At 39.9% G+C, this 15,050-nt stretch overlaps 1 protein-coding gene across 1 annotated transcript in view; it reads right to left on the reverse strand.

Annotated features, from left to right (window-relative positions):
* Positions 1-15,050, reverse strand: part of MTMR10 (myotubularin related protein 10) — a gene marked incomplete in the record, with an annotated part of 410,677 nt that overhangs the window by 58,668 nt on the left and 336,959 nt on the right. Inside the window, 1 exon segment of the mRNA XM_053717557.1 lies at positions 3,744-3,913. Within this exon segment, the coding sequence (XP_053573532.1) occupies positions 3,744-3,913 (170 nt within the window).

Consider the following 15,050-nt stretch of genomic DNA (forward strand, 5'->3'; position numbering starts at 1 on the left):
TGAAACCAGCTTAGCCTGCCCCCTACTAGTACCGAGTCTGTATTGGGGACAGTACCTTCATGCGGTTTTGGAATCAGAAGAAGACTTTTGTGCTGTTTGAATTTGTTCCAAACAGGGTTCAGTTTCAAGGCATTTTTTTTTTTGTATCTGCTTTCTGAGCGGATGCAGATCTCTGATTTTGACAAAAGGGATGAAAAAACCCACCAGGTTTTTCTCTTTGTCTGGACTTTTTTTAATCATGGGGCAGGAAAGCAAGAATGTAAGTTTAGATGCCGGACCATTTTTGGGGAACCTGGGTTGTTCTTGCCGATTTGTGGATAAATTCACCCACCAATAAACAAGTGCTGTCCAGAGTCTGAACCAACAATTAGCTGGCTCCTTAGCTTAGATGCCTTCTTTTTCAAATAAAGATAGCAAAAGAACAAAGAAAATTTGATAATAGGAATAAATAAGAAAGTTGCTTAAAATTGCATGCTCTATCTGAATCGCGAAAGAAAAAATTTGGGTTCAGCGTCTCTTTAAGCCAGAGGGCTCTTCTAGAAAGGACTGCTAAAGCAGAATTTTTGGCATTTATGCAGACAATCTGTATGATGGCATCACATATAAATGAGTTATCCGTATTCAAAGCTTGAATCCTGTTTTGAATCTAAGGATTCTTTAGAAACTAAACCAGAAAGTGAATCACACAAAAAAGCTGCTGCCCCAGCAACTGTGGCAATAATTATTGTAGGCTGAAATAAGAAACCTCCCTGCAAAAAAGCCTTCCTTAAGTAGCCGTCAAGCTTTCTGTCCATAGGATCTTGAAAAGATGTACTATCCTTTAAAGGGATAGTTTTTTTTTAGCCAAAGTAGAAACTGCACTGTCAACTTAGGGATGGTGCCCCATAGTTCCACATTGGTTTCAGCAAGTGGAAAAAGTTTTTTAAAAGCCACCGCTGGAGTAAATGGAACTCCTGGCTTTTACCATTCCTTAGTAATAATCTCATTAATCAAAGAAGGCACTAGAAAAGTCTCAGGAAACCTAGGTCTGAATATAAGATCCAACTTATGTACAGTTTTTTCCTCAGTTGATTTTGATTCCTGAACTCCTAAAGTTTTTAAGACCTCCTTTAAAAAGAGAACAAATTATCCGTTTTAAAATTGAAAGGTCATCTCCTCAGGTTCTTTGTCTGATTCTGAGGAAGAATAATCGTTCGATACCTCCCCCTCTGATGGAGAAGATAACCAGTTTTAGTACTCTTAGTCTCAATGTGATTAGTCTTATGCTTGTGCTTGGAGGCGGTAAAGACTCCAGCACGTTAGATATTGCCACATGTAAAGGAGCTTTAAACCCCTAGTCTCTGTTCAGCTGGGGGAAGGTGAATAAGATTGTAAGACAAATGTTAAACAACTATTACATAATCGAGCAGGAGGACATACCACTATCACCTTACATAATAAACATTTATTTGTAGGAATAAAAATGTTTATGGCTGTCTTCTCAGACAATAAGGTAATAGCCTCAGCACTCCCAATTTGCTCCATAACAGTATGAAAAACAAACATGTATATAGTGTTACAACACTAAAATAAAACAATTGAATAAGTAAATACGCCTCAAACGTATGATAATTAACAAAATGTGTGAGAGATGGAAACACCGTTAAGTGCAATGACTAAACTTATTTCCCAAAAATAATGTTGTAACTCAGGAAATATCGGCACGTGTAAAACACTTACTGTATCCCCAGAGCTCCGGTAGAGAACCTTACCCCCAACTGATACGAGTGCGATGTGAAGAAGTGCTGCTTCTCAGAGTTGAGCAAAATTGCACACCTCACTGTCCTGAGTGGACCCACGCCGAAACCCTTGTGGCGCAAAAGAAGATACACTTTTGAAAGCTTGCATAGTGTCTGCATCCGCAAAACTGAACTCCCCTCCCACCAACAATGGCAAAGTCAGACAGCAGGCCCCTGTCTACTGCAAAACAGCCTAAACTCAGCGTGCCGGTCATGTGACCGGAGCGCTTTGGATACAGACTGATAGTACAGTGAAAGCACCAAACATACATACCGCCCCTGTCACCCGAATACTCATGGAATAAATAAAACCGAGTCCCTTACAGACTAAAGGGCTATAATATATACTGTGCAGCACTTACCCCTCTTCATGGAGCATGTACATACCTTCCTACAGGACATGCAGGAGATCTGTGATCTGTCACTGAGAGAATAAACGATCTGTGTGCTGTCACTGACAGCCTAAAATCCATGATGAGGGATGTATGTTGTTGGTCAGTTTTGGTAAAGGCTTGAGAACTTCCCAGCGACCCACTGACCTGCTGTGTGAAAAGGAACTCCACTGAGAAGGATAATAATTTTCTGAAAAAGTGAACACTTTCTTCTGGGAACTATCCACTGAGGGCATAAAATAAAATTTCTTCTAACACCTCTCTCCCCTTGCCCTCTCCTTGACAAAGCAAAGAACTACTGGGGGAGAAGGAGAAGTAGGAGGGATATATATATATAAGCTCTGGTAGGGTGTCTTTGCCTCATCCTGGTGGCCAGGTGATGTAATTCCCAAGTGTAAGGATCATGGACTCAACTACCATTAGAATGAAATATACTGCTCCCTCTCTGTACTGTACACTCTAAACTGAAAAGAACAATAAGGTTAGTCAAGAAGATAACATTATTGATGTGTGAATGCCCAAGACTTCTGTCACAGTGTGAAAGTATATTTAAATTCCAAGATGGCGGCACCCAGTGTAAAGATGCAGTTTCACTAACCAGCACTTGTAAAGGGTTAAAATAAGAAAACATCTTTAAAAAGAGCTGCAGGCACAAGAGGGAAAATAATAGCACGATGAGGAGTGCTACTGTAGTTATACCTAGCAGTTTAATTTCCATTTAAGGGAGCGGAGATTGATAGATTTAAACCCATCTATTCAGCTCTCTTAAAGGGACAGACTGGTCAAAATTAAACATTCATGATTGAGATAGGCTATGCGATTTTAAACAACTTTCCAATTTACTTTTATCATCAAATTGACTTTATTCATTTGGTATTCTTTGTTGACAGCTAAACCTAGGTAGTCTCATATGCCAATTTCTAAGCCCTTGAAGGCCACATCTTTTCTCAGTGCATTTGGACAGTTTTTCACAGCTAAACATTAATAGTTCATGTGTGCCATATAGATAACATTGTGCTCACTCCTGTAGATTTATCTAGGAGTAAGCACCGATTGGCTAAATGTAAGTTTGAACTGAAATAATTGAGCAGTCTGCAGAGGCTTAGATACAAGGTAATCACAGAGGTAAAAAGTATATTAATATGACCTTGTTGGTTCTGCAAAAATGGGGAACGGTAATAAATTGATTTTTAAACATTAAAAATTCTGGAGTAGACTGTCCCTTTAGGCTCCTTAGTGCAGCTCAGCACTTTCGGGTCTCAGGTGCATGGTGACTTCCTCAACATCCCGGATTCCCTGGGCCACTTAATCACCTCATATGTGGGGTTAAGTAAAGGAGGGTCGGGGTCAGGGAGTGTGTGCCATTAACTCTGATAGCGCTTTTGCCCATGACAACACATGGTCATCATCCGCACTAAAGCCCTTGTGTAGATGACAACCACGTGTCGTCATCCACAACAAAAGGTCAAACATCTTTCATTGTTTTTAACATATGTAAAGGCTGCTTTTATTTGTATGATAGTAAACAGTGCAATGTCCCTTCAATTTTTCTTTTGAACCACATGATTCATACCTCTTTATCAGATTTCTTCAGATGGTTGCACCTATCAAGAAACGGATATCCAGCCATGACCCACTCCTTCTGTATTAAGCTCTGAAATCCAACAAGGGTTCGGAAGTAAGGATCTAGCATCAGCTGAACAAGTGAGGCCACAAGGCAGCTCAGATCACGACCTTCTTCCTCTATGAGGAAAAAAATAAAATAGGATGCACTTTAATAATTAAAAAAAATAAAATTTACTTTTTATATACATAAAATACTTAACCTTGTCTGTTTACGGGCGAAAGATCCAAAGCAGGATAGATGACTTGAGTTCTCAATTCAAGTCTGCTCAGCACACTAACAGGGCAGATATTCAGGATATCTGAACCACAGCACAGGTGAAACAATTAGCTAAGTAATAATGCTTATTAACCTGATCTCACCCACTGGAATCTGGCCTGTTAGTGTGTCCTGAGGACTAGAATTGTGAAAAAGTGGGTTAGGAAACCAGTGGTGCTTCCATCACAATGGACTTATTGTCAGTAGTAGTTGCCATAAGGAAACAGACCAGCAGTAATAGGAAGTATACATACATATCTTATGGAGAGAGAAAAAAAAAAAAAAAAAGGTACAAAAATAAATAAAAATTGAAGCATTAAACTATTTGTATTGGCCACAAATAAGTATATTTAAAAATAAGTATATTTAACAATCAATAAGAGTAAAGCCCGAAGGTATGATCTTTAACAAAGGATGCCAAGAGAATTTAACAAATTTGAAAAGTTGTTTAAAATGTCATGCTCTGAGTTCTGAAAGTTTAATTTTGACTATTGTCCCTTTAAGGACAGTGGATCAGGTGTCTTTAAATGATATGAAATGCATGGAACAAACCCTCTGGAAATTGTCGTCTTTGGTGGGATACAATGTTTGCAGCATCCCTGTAAAATAAACAGCTTTGTGGTATTTTATATTTTCAATTGTTTAATTTAAAGGGACAGTCAACACCAGAATTATTGTTGTTTAAAAAGATAGATAATCCCTTTATTACCCATTCCCCAGTTTTGCATAACCAACTCTGTTATATTAATACACTTTTTACTTCTGTGGCTAACTGGTATCTAAGCATCTTCTGACCGCCCCTAATCACATGACTTTTAGTTATTATTTATTGACTTGCATTTTAGCCAATTAGTGCAGTGTCTGCCACTATCCATGGGCGTGATCACAATGCTATCTATATGGCCTACATGAGCTAGCTCTCCCCTGCTGTGAAAAGCTAATAAAAAAGAGGCGGCCTTCAAGGGCTTAAAAATGATCATATGAGCCTTCCTAGGTTTGCTTTCAACTAGAATACCAAGAGAACAAAGCAAAATTGTTGATAAAAGTAAATTGGAAAGTTGTTTAAAATGACATGCCCTATTTGAAAAATTAAAGTTTTTTGTGGACTTTACTGTCCCTTTAATCAATATAGAAATGCAGACTTCAAACCACATACAAGGTGTGCTTCATAGTTTATTTGCTTTTCACACAGGCAAATTTAGGTGACATATGCCTTAAGAAGTATGGCGTTTGGCTGGAGACCTAATTTATTGAAATAGAAGGCTTAAACTAATGGCAGGATGAAGCCTGTAGCCCAGCTACTAACTGTTTGAGGAGCTAGCCAAAATTCATTCTTCGGAGTGGGGTTCGATAGGGATTCTTCCCATAACAGACATAATACATGTTTATGGAAGTCTGTGTGTAAAACAATATTACACTAAAAGTAAATTTAAAGGGACATGAAACCCAATTTTTTTCTTCCATGATTTGGAAAGAACATGCAATTTTAAACAACTTTCTAATTTACTTCTATTATCTAATTTGTTTAATTCTCTTAATATTCTTTGCTGAAAAGCATATCTATATGAATGAAGAAAATTACATAATAGAAGTAAATTAGAATCTTGTTTAAAATTGTATTCTCTATCTGAATCATGAAAGAAAATATGTGGGTTTAATGTCCCTTTAAGGAAATCCCATGTGACAACAACCATGCAAAAACATCATCACAAACACAATGGCAAATTGAGGATGTAGACACTATGCAAGCTTTCAAAAGTGTATCTACTATTGGACAGTTCAATTCTTTTTTTCAAATGGAAGAGTTAAAACCACCAGATGATCATATGCAGGGCTAGTATATGCAGTATATGCAGATGAAAGATCTGGATGTAGAAGCAGAATCCAAGATTTGCCTACAAACCAGACTGGGCAGAAGAGGGAACCAAGTATGTTTGTCCAATAGAGGAAGCTCACCACTACCACCACGTTATCTTGTTGAAATATTCATAAAACTTGTATGAATAGGACGACATATTTCATTTTATAGTGACAGTGACTATGGCCTCCCTGTATTCTCATAGAAGATACCTATAGATGTAGAATCAAGAATACCCACTAGGGTTCTATCAGGAGTTTGCCTTGCTGTATATGGAACCTAATCATCCAGCAGGACAATGCTTCTTATGCTGTTTGCAAAAGGAACAGGCACAGTAAATTATAGTATTAGTATGCTATTCTTGACTGCAAAAACAGCAGTGTACCACTAGGACAGAGGGATAACTGCCAGATGAGTCTTGCCCAGGTAGGCACTTCTGTATCACTTAGCTACTCTTCATCTAACCCTATCTTGTTAAGATGAATTTGTAATTCTGCTTCCAAAAATACATTTATAAAGTAAGGACACTGGGCATCAAATTAACGCTCAACAATGGACAGCTGCTATAACATGTCAGCTTTCAGTTTAGCTTGTAAATAAAGTTTAAACACATTATCAAATAGCCATATATAGTTTGTGCACAGACTGTCATATGTTTGACACGTGTAGAAAAGAACAGAAGCCTTTAACTGTATAAATCATGTTACATTGTTTTTACCATGAAAGCTTGCTTGTGTCTTACACACAGCTGAAAAATTGTAGTTTCAGGCTAGGTGTCCCTCTTTTTAAGGAGCTAGTCTTCTTTGGTGAGTACTACTAGACAGTGTGCCAAGATATTTATTGCAAATCAATGCGCACCCTCCCTTCCGCATGCAGTGCAGACATGTTAGTAATTCCCACTGCCATATTGTCTAAGATTCAAGATTATTATTATCAGAGTGAAAAAACAATACAAAACCTAAAATCATGCAAAATAAAAAAAAAAGTAAAAAAAAATATATATATATATTTTTGTGATATCTGGTTGAAATAAGTAGTAATATAGCAACATATATATATATATATATATATATATATATATATATATATATATATATATATAGGGCACAGATTAAAAAAAATTACTTATATTTTTTAATTTTGTTTTATATATGTCTGCTATTTTATTGATTTATATTCAAAATCTTTACTGCGCTTGAGTCATTTGTTGTCCCTGATATACTTATATGGGTTCTCTCGAGGTGCACTTCAAAACAGAGTTTCATAAAAAAAAATAGTAAAAGCCTGAAAGGGATCTAAAATGTAATTACTTGGCAGGAGAAACAACTATTTCATTAAAATAGTAATTTACTGAGTCAGAAGTCTTTTTCATGGGTTGACTTGGCAAGTGCAGAGAATGAGTCACAGAGGTTTTGTAAGACTTTCTGTGAGGGAAATTACATTCCCTTCAATACAATGAATTAAAATCAGTTTAAAATTTTCCTATCAATGAGATTCATCTATCCTGCAAGTGATGCCTGCTTATAAAGCCTATTAACCATTTATATACTGGTGGCAGGCAGTGGGGAACGTCCTGAAGTCAGCCTTCAGCTCTCTGAAAGCCAGGGAATACAAATACATTACAATATTTTAGGATTGTGTCCATTTTTTTTTTGCCAGTTGTAATAAAGAATTGCAAGAAATAATTTAGCTTGAAAACAAAATGTATGCTTACCTGATAAATGATTTTCTTTCGGAATGATGATGCACAGTCCTTCATAACATATGGGATATATTTTCCACCACTAGGTGGAGGTCAAGAACCCATACAAGAGCCACCTCCCAAACATTTAAATGGGCAAGGCCTTTGGACCATCATAATTTCAAAAGAAAATAATTTATCATGTAAACATAACATTTTGTTTTCTTTCGTAAAAATGTTACAGAAAGGGTGGGACAATATTTCACTTGCAGTTCTTATATAGCCGACACTGTGACCTGAAGGACCTTCCTGCAAAAAGCTGCTTCCTAAAAAGCAAAACCACAAATGATAAACTCTGAAAAAAGGCAAGACATGTTGCAGCTTTGTTAATCTGCTCAAAAGATCTAAAATCTTTCACAAACCGACAATCTTGCAATTGCTCTTGAAGAAAGAGCTGTAATGCTAACATAAATGCCAACCGTCAGGAAAGTCTTGAATCCCTTCTTATGAGTTAAGAGGCAAACGCTACCTTAGAAGCTTTCTGCCCCTTACTAGATTTAGTAGTAAAAAAACAAACTAGAAGTTTGACTGAAAACTATAGTTGCTTGGAGATAGAACTTCAAAGCGTTTACTATAATCAGATTATGTAATATCTGCTACCTAGTGTAAGCAGGATATGAACACAATTAACCCCTTAGTGACCAGAGCACTTTTCCATTTTCTGTCCGTTTGGGACCAAGGCTATTTTTACATTTTTGCGGTGTTTGTGTTTAGCTGTAATTTTCTTCTTACTCATTTACTGTACCCACACATATTATATACCGTTTTTCTCGCCATTAAATGGACTTTCTAAAGATACCATTATTTTCATCATATCTTATAATTTACTATAAAAAAAATTATAAAATATGAGGAAAAAATGGAAAAAAACACACTTTTTCTAACTTTGACCCCCAAAATCTGTTACATATCTAAAACCACCAAAAAACACCCATGCTAAATAGTTTCTAAATTTTGTCCTGAGTTTAGAAATACCCAATGTTTACATGTTCTTTGCTTTTTTTGCAAGTTATAGGGCCATAAATACAAGTAGCACTTTGCTATTTCCAAACCATTTTTTTCCAAAATTAGCGCTAGTTACATTAGAACACTGATATCTTTCAGGAATCCCTGAATATCCCTTGACAAGTATATATTTTTTTTTAGTAGACATCCCAAAGTATTGATCTAGGCCAATTTTGGTATATTTCATACCACCATTTCACCGCCAAATGCGATCAAATACAAAAAATTGTTCACTTTTTCACAAATTTTTTCACAAACTTTAGGTTTCTCACTGAAATCATTTACAAACAGCTTGTGCAATTATGGCATAAATGGTTGTAAATTCCTCTCTGGGATCCCCTTTGTTCAGAAATAGCACACATATATGGCTTTGGCGTTGCTTTTTGGTAATTAGAAGGCCGCTAAATGCCACTGCGCACCACAAGTGTATCATGCCCAGCAGTTAAGGGGTTAATTAGGGAGCTTTTAGGGAGCTTGTAGGGTTAATTTTAGCTTTAGTGTAGTGTAGTAGACAACCCCAAGTATTGATCTAGGCACATTTTGGTATATTTCATGCCACCATTTCACCGCCAAATGCGATCAAATTAAAAAAAATGTAAAATTTTTCACAATTTTAGGTTTCTCACTGAAATCATTTACAAACAGCTTGTGCAATTATGGCACAAATGGTTGTAAATGCTTGTCTGGGATCCCCTTTGTTCAGAAATAGCAGACATATATGACTTTGGCGTTGCTTTCTGGTAATTAGAAGGCCACTAAATCCTGTTGCGCCTCACACGTGTATTATGGCTAGCAGTGAAAGGGTTAATTAGGGAGTTTGTAGTGAGCTTGCAGGGTTAATTTTAGCTTTAGTGTAGAGATCAGCCTCCCATCTGACACATCCCACCCCCTGATCCCTCCCAAACAGCTCCCTTCCCTCCCCCACCCCACAATTGTCCCCGCCATCTTAAGTACTGGCAGAAAGTCTGCCAGTACTAAAATAAAAGGGTTTTTAAAAAAAAAAAATGAAATTTTTTTTTAGCATATTTACATATGCTACTGTGTAGGATCCCCCCCTTAGCCCCCAACCTCCCTGATCCCCCCCAAAACCGCTCTCTAACCCTCCCCTCTGCCTTATTGGGGGCCATCTTGGGTACTGGCAGCTGTCTGCCAGTACCCAGTTTACAATAAAAAGTGCTTTTTTGGGTTTTTTTTTGTTTTTTTCTGTAGTGTAGCTTCCCCCAACCCCCCACCCCCCACAAACAAACCCCCACCACCTTGCTGATTGTTTGGATTTTATTTGTTATTATATTTTTTATATCCCCATTTTCTGCAGTGTAGCGGTTCCCACCCGCTCCCTCCCCGTGCACGCGCGCGCGCCCGTGCGCGCCCCCAGCCACCCCCGCCCCCGATCCCGCCCCCCTTCAGATCCACATGGCCATCGATGGCCTCCACCCGCCTCCCGGTCCGGCTCCCACCCACCAACGCAGGTAGCCACCGATCTCCGGTGCAGAGAGGGCCACAGAGTGGCTCTCTCTGCACCGGATGACTTAAAAAGGTTATTGCAGGATGCCTCCATATCGAGGCATCACTGCAATAACCGGAAAGCAGCTGGAAGCGAGCAGGATCGCTTCCAGCTGCTTTCCACACTGAGGACGTGCAGGGTACGTTCTCAGGCATTAACTGCCTTTTTTCTGAGGACGTACCCTGCACGTCCTCAGTCGTTAAGGGGTTAAAGAATAACCATCTCTTGATTGGTATTTTCCTTTACAATGAAAATCATATTTAGTTTAAGTTCAGATTCCAGGGTGGAGAAAACATCATTTATGCTTACCAGATAAATTCCTTTCCTTCCGGATAGGGAGAGTCCATGGCTTCATTCCCTACTGTTGGGAAATACAACACCTGGCCACCAGGAGGAGGCAAAGACATCCCAGCCAAAGGCTTAAATATCCCTCCCACTTCCTCATTACCCCAGTCATTCTGCCGAGGGAACAAGGAAAAGTAGGAGAAATATCAGGGTATAAATGGTACCAGAAGAATAAGATAAATAACAGGGGGCCGCCCATAGACAAAAAAAAAACGGGTGGGGGCCGTTGACTCTCCCTATCCGGAAGGAAAGGAATTTATCTGGTAAGCATAAATTATGTTTTTCTTCCTAAGATAGGGAGAGCCCACGGCTTCATTCTTTACTTTTGGGAAAACTATACCCAAGCTCCAGAGGACATTGAATGAATAACGGGGGGGAACAAAAAGGAAGAGGTGGACCCTATTCTGAGGGAACCACAGACTGCAAAACTTTTCTCCCAAAAGCTGTTTCAGCCAAAGCAAAAACATCAAACTAGTAACAATTAGAAAAAGTATGTAAGGAAGACCAGGTAGCCGCCTTACAAATCTGATCCATAGAGGCCTCGTTCTTAAAGGCCCAAGAGATAGCCGCTGCTCTAGTGGAATGAGCTGTTATCCTCTCAGGAGAACGACGTAAGATAAGCGGATGACACTCGACCAAAAAGATAGGGAAGTCGAAGTAGCCTTTTGCCCCTTACGTTTCCCCGAATAGACAACAAACAAAACAAAGAGGAAGATTGTCTAAACTGCTTAGTAGCCTGAAGAAAGAACTTCAAGGTGCAAACCACATTCAAAATGGTGAAGTAAAAGTTCCTTTGACAAAGAAGGATTAGGGACACAAGGAAGGAACCACAATCTCTTGATTGATGTTGCGATCTGACACAACCGTAGGAAGAAAACCTAATTTAGTACGTAAAACTGCCTTATCTGCATGGAAAATCAGATAAGGGAACTCACATCGCAAAGCAGAGATCTCGGAAACTCTGCATGCAGAGGCAATAGCCATTAAAAAGTGAACCTTCCAAGATAACAATTTAATGTCAACGGAATGCAGAGGCTCAAACGGAGCCTTCTGCAAAACACGAAGAACAAGATTTAGGCTCCAATGAGGAGACCCAGATCTAAACACAGGTCTTAACCTAATCAGAGCCTTAACAAAGGACAGCACGTCTGGAAGCTCAGCCAGCCTCTTGTGCAATAAAACCGACAGGGCCGAAATCTGTCCTCTCAGGGAACTAGCAGAAAAGCCCTTCTCCAGTCCATCCTGGAGTAAAGATAAGATCCTGTAACCTTAACTCTGTGCCAGGAAAAACAACGCTCTTTACACCAGAATAAGTAGGTCCTCCATCCTATGTGGTAGATACGCCGAGTAACTGGTTTTTGAGCATGAATAAGAGTATCAATGACACTTTTAGAGAAACCTCTCTTTGCTAAGACCAAGTGTTCAATCTCTACGCAGTCAGCCTCAGTGAATCTAGATTTTGATGAACAAATGGACCTTGTAACAGCAGGTCTCTGCGACAAGGTAACTTCCACAAAGAAGATGAGGACATCCCCACTAGATCCGCAAACGTGGTTCATGGCCACGATGGAGCAATCAGGATTACTGATACCCGCTCATGCTTGATACAAGCCACCACTCGAGGAAGAAGCAGCAATGTAGGAAAAAGATATGAGTTTGAACCTCCAGGGCACTGCTAGTCCAGCTCCCTATCTGGATAAGCTTGTGTCCGTAGTCACAATCTCCCAGGATGGTCTTAAGACAGATGATTTGGACAGAGCCACCAAGAGAGCGATTCTCTCGACCGGCTGTCTAGTTGTAAAGGTCTGAGATGGAACCTGGCAAAAGGAAAGGATGTCCATGCAGGACACCATGAAACCAATAACCTCCATACACTGAGCCACAGAGGGACTCAAGGAGGTCCGGAGGGCAAGACATGGCAAAGTTAGCTTGCAACGTCTCTGGTCTGCTAGAAATATCCTCATGGATATGAAGTCTATTATAGCACCCAGGAATTCCACCCTGGTACTTGGGATAAGGGAACTCTTTTACAAGTTATCTTCCATCCATGTGATTGAAGAAGACTGAGAAGGGACTCTGAGTATTCTTCCGTAAGACAAGATGGTGCTTGCACCAGAATATCCAAGTATGGGGCTACTGTAATACCCCAGAAGAGCCCCTAGAACCTTCGTAAGGATTTTTGGAGCAGTAGCTAGGCCAAACAGAAGATCAATTAACTGGAAGTGCTGGTCCAGGAATGCAAACCTCAGGAACTGAAAGTGTTCCCTGTGGATTGGAACATGAAGGTAAGCGTCGTTCAGATCTAGAGTAGTCATAAACTGGCCTTCCTGAACTAAAGTAAGGATGGACCTTATTGTCTCCATCTTGGGAAGGGACACTGAGAAATTTGTTTAAGCACTTTAGGTCCAGAAATGGGCGGAAAGTTCCCTCCTTCTTTGGGACCATGAAAAAGTTTGAATAAAAACTCAAACCTCTTTCTTTGATAGGCACCGGGACAACAACAACTAAGGAGGATAGGTCCCGAACACACCCTAGAAAGGCATCCCTCTTTTCTGGTCTGTAGACAGGTTCGAGAGTAAGAATCTGTCCCTGGGCAGATGAGATTTGAAGCCTTTCTTGTATCCCTGAGTACGACCTCCAGGACCCACGGATCATGTACGTCCCTGAAACAAGCGTCGGAAAAAAGAGACAGTCTGCCCCCCTATACGATCCGATCCCGGATCGGGGGCCGCCCCTTCATGCTGATTTATTTTCGGCGAACTTCTTATTCTGCTTGGAATTATTCCAGGACTGAGCAGGCTTCCAAGTACTCTTGGGTTGCTCGGGCTTGGAGGAGGATTGTTGTCTTTGGGATTTGTCAGAACAAAAGGAACGAAAATTAGAAAATTGTTGTCCCTTAGACTTGTTCTCTTGCGGTAGGAAGACATCCTTGCCCCCGGTAACTGTAGAAATAATGGAGTCCAGGCCTGGACCAAATAAAATATTTCCCTTGAAGGGAAGAGAAAGGAGTTTGGACTTAGAAGTCATATCCGCAGACCAAGACTTCAACCAGAGCGTCCGGCAGGCTAGGACGGCAAAGCCAGAGGCCTTTGCATTTAGGCGAATAATTTGCATGTTTGCATCACAGATAAAAGTATTATCAATTCTCAGAGCTTTAATTCTGTCTTAAATATCCTTGAGGGGAGACTCCAACTCAATGAGTTTCGACAAAGAGTAGCACCAGTAGGTAGCTGCTCTGGCAACCGCAGCCTAGGGTTGAAATAAAAATCCTGTATGTTGAAACATCTTTCTCAGAAAGGTTTCCATTTTCTTATCCATCGGCTCTCTGAACGAAGAACTATCTTCAAGAGGTATAGTAGTACGTTTAGCAAGCGTAGAGATAGCACAATCCACCTTAGGAATGGAGCCCCACAAATACAGTTGAGAGTCCGGGGCCAAATTTTTAAAAGTAGATGAAGAAAAGGAAGATCCAATTCTTTCCTTATCGTTATTAAAAATGTTCGCCATTTTAACCGACACAGGAAAAGTCGAAAGGAACTTTCCTGTCTTCGTAAACTCTATCTAATTTAGGTATCATAGGTTCTTCAGGCAACGCAGCTTCTGGAACCTCTAACGTAGACAGAACCTCCTTTTAAAAAAATGCAAGTGCTAAAAGGACGGTTCCTCCACAGCAGGAGGATTAGATGCTAAGGACTCCGACCCAGAAAGTTCACCCTCTGAAGCTACAGATGTTAACTCATCATCGATAACTGGGACATAATAGCTAAATCCAATAAATATTTAGATGACTCCGGTCAGGAGAGCTATGTTTAACCTTTCTCTTGAATTTGTTAGTGCGAGGTAATGCACTGAGGGCCGCAGATACCGCCTTTTGTACCTGCGTGGCAAAGTTCGCAAGAAGAAGGCCCCCCTCCGGATGGAGGATTAGATGTGCTACGGGGAACTGCATGTTTAGTGCATAATGTAGCAAGGATAGTAATCTCATGGGACGCTGAGTCCTGAGAAGTAGACGGCTCAGAGGGACTAATAGCCTTAGCAGGCTTGTCTCCCCTTCTTAGACTTTATAAAGGTGTTCAGGCATTTAGAACATAACTGAGTAAGCGGGAAAACCACAGCCTCCTCACAATATAAACAGGTATGATTTAGTACAGAAGAAGTACCTTCTAACATGTCAGAGTTCTCCATAGCTCAGGTTATACCCACTGAAGGACACAAATGAAAACATATATATATATATACACACATACACTCCCAAAGGCTGGGGCACTCACCACCTCCTAGACTCAGACAGTTAACAGAGGAAACACTCTACTCAAGTTCAAGTCTCAGCTGGAATGGAGGAAATGAACATAGACCATATGCTATGAAAAGTACAGCAAGTTAATAGGAGCTGTGCAACACTTTCAAAAATGAAAGTGAAACCTGTTTGTTCCAGCCAAAAACACACAGTCTATGAGCCCAGAAAATAAAATCACATAAAAGCAGCATGTAAATAATTAATACACTGATTAATTAACCCCAACTGTTCAATAACCCCCCCCCCCC

Source organism: Bombina bombina, chromosome 6 (genome assembly GCF_027579735.1).
Source record: "Bombina bombina isolate aBomBom1 chromosome 6, aBomBom1.pri, whole genome shotgun sequence".
Taxonomy (NCBI): domain Eukaryota; kingdom Metazoa; phylum Chordata; class Amphibia; order Anura; family Bombinatoridae; genus Bombina; species Bombina bombina.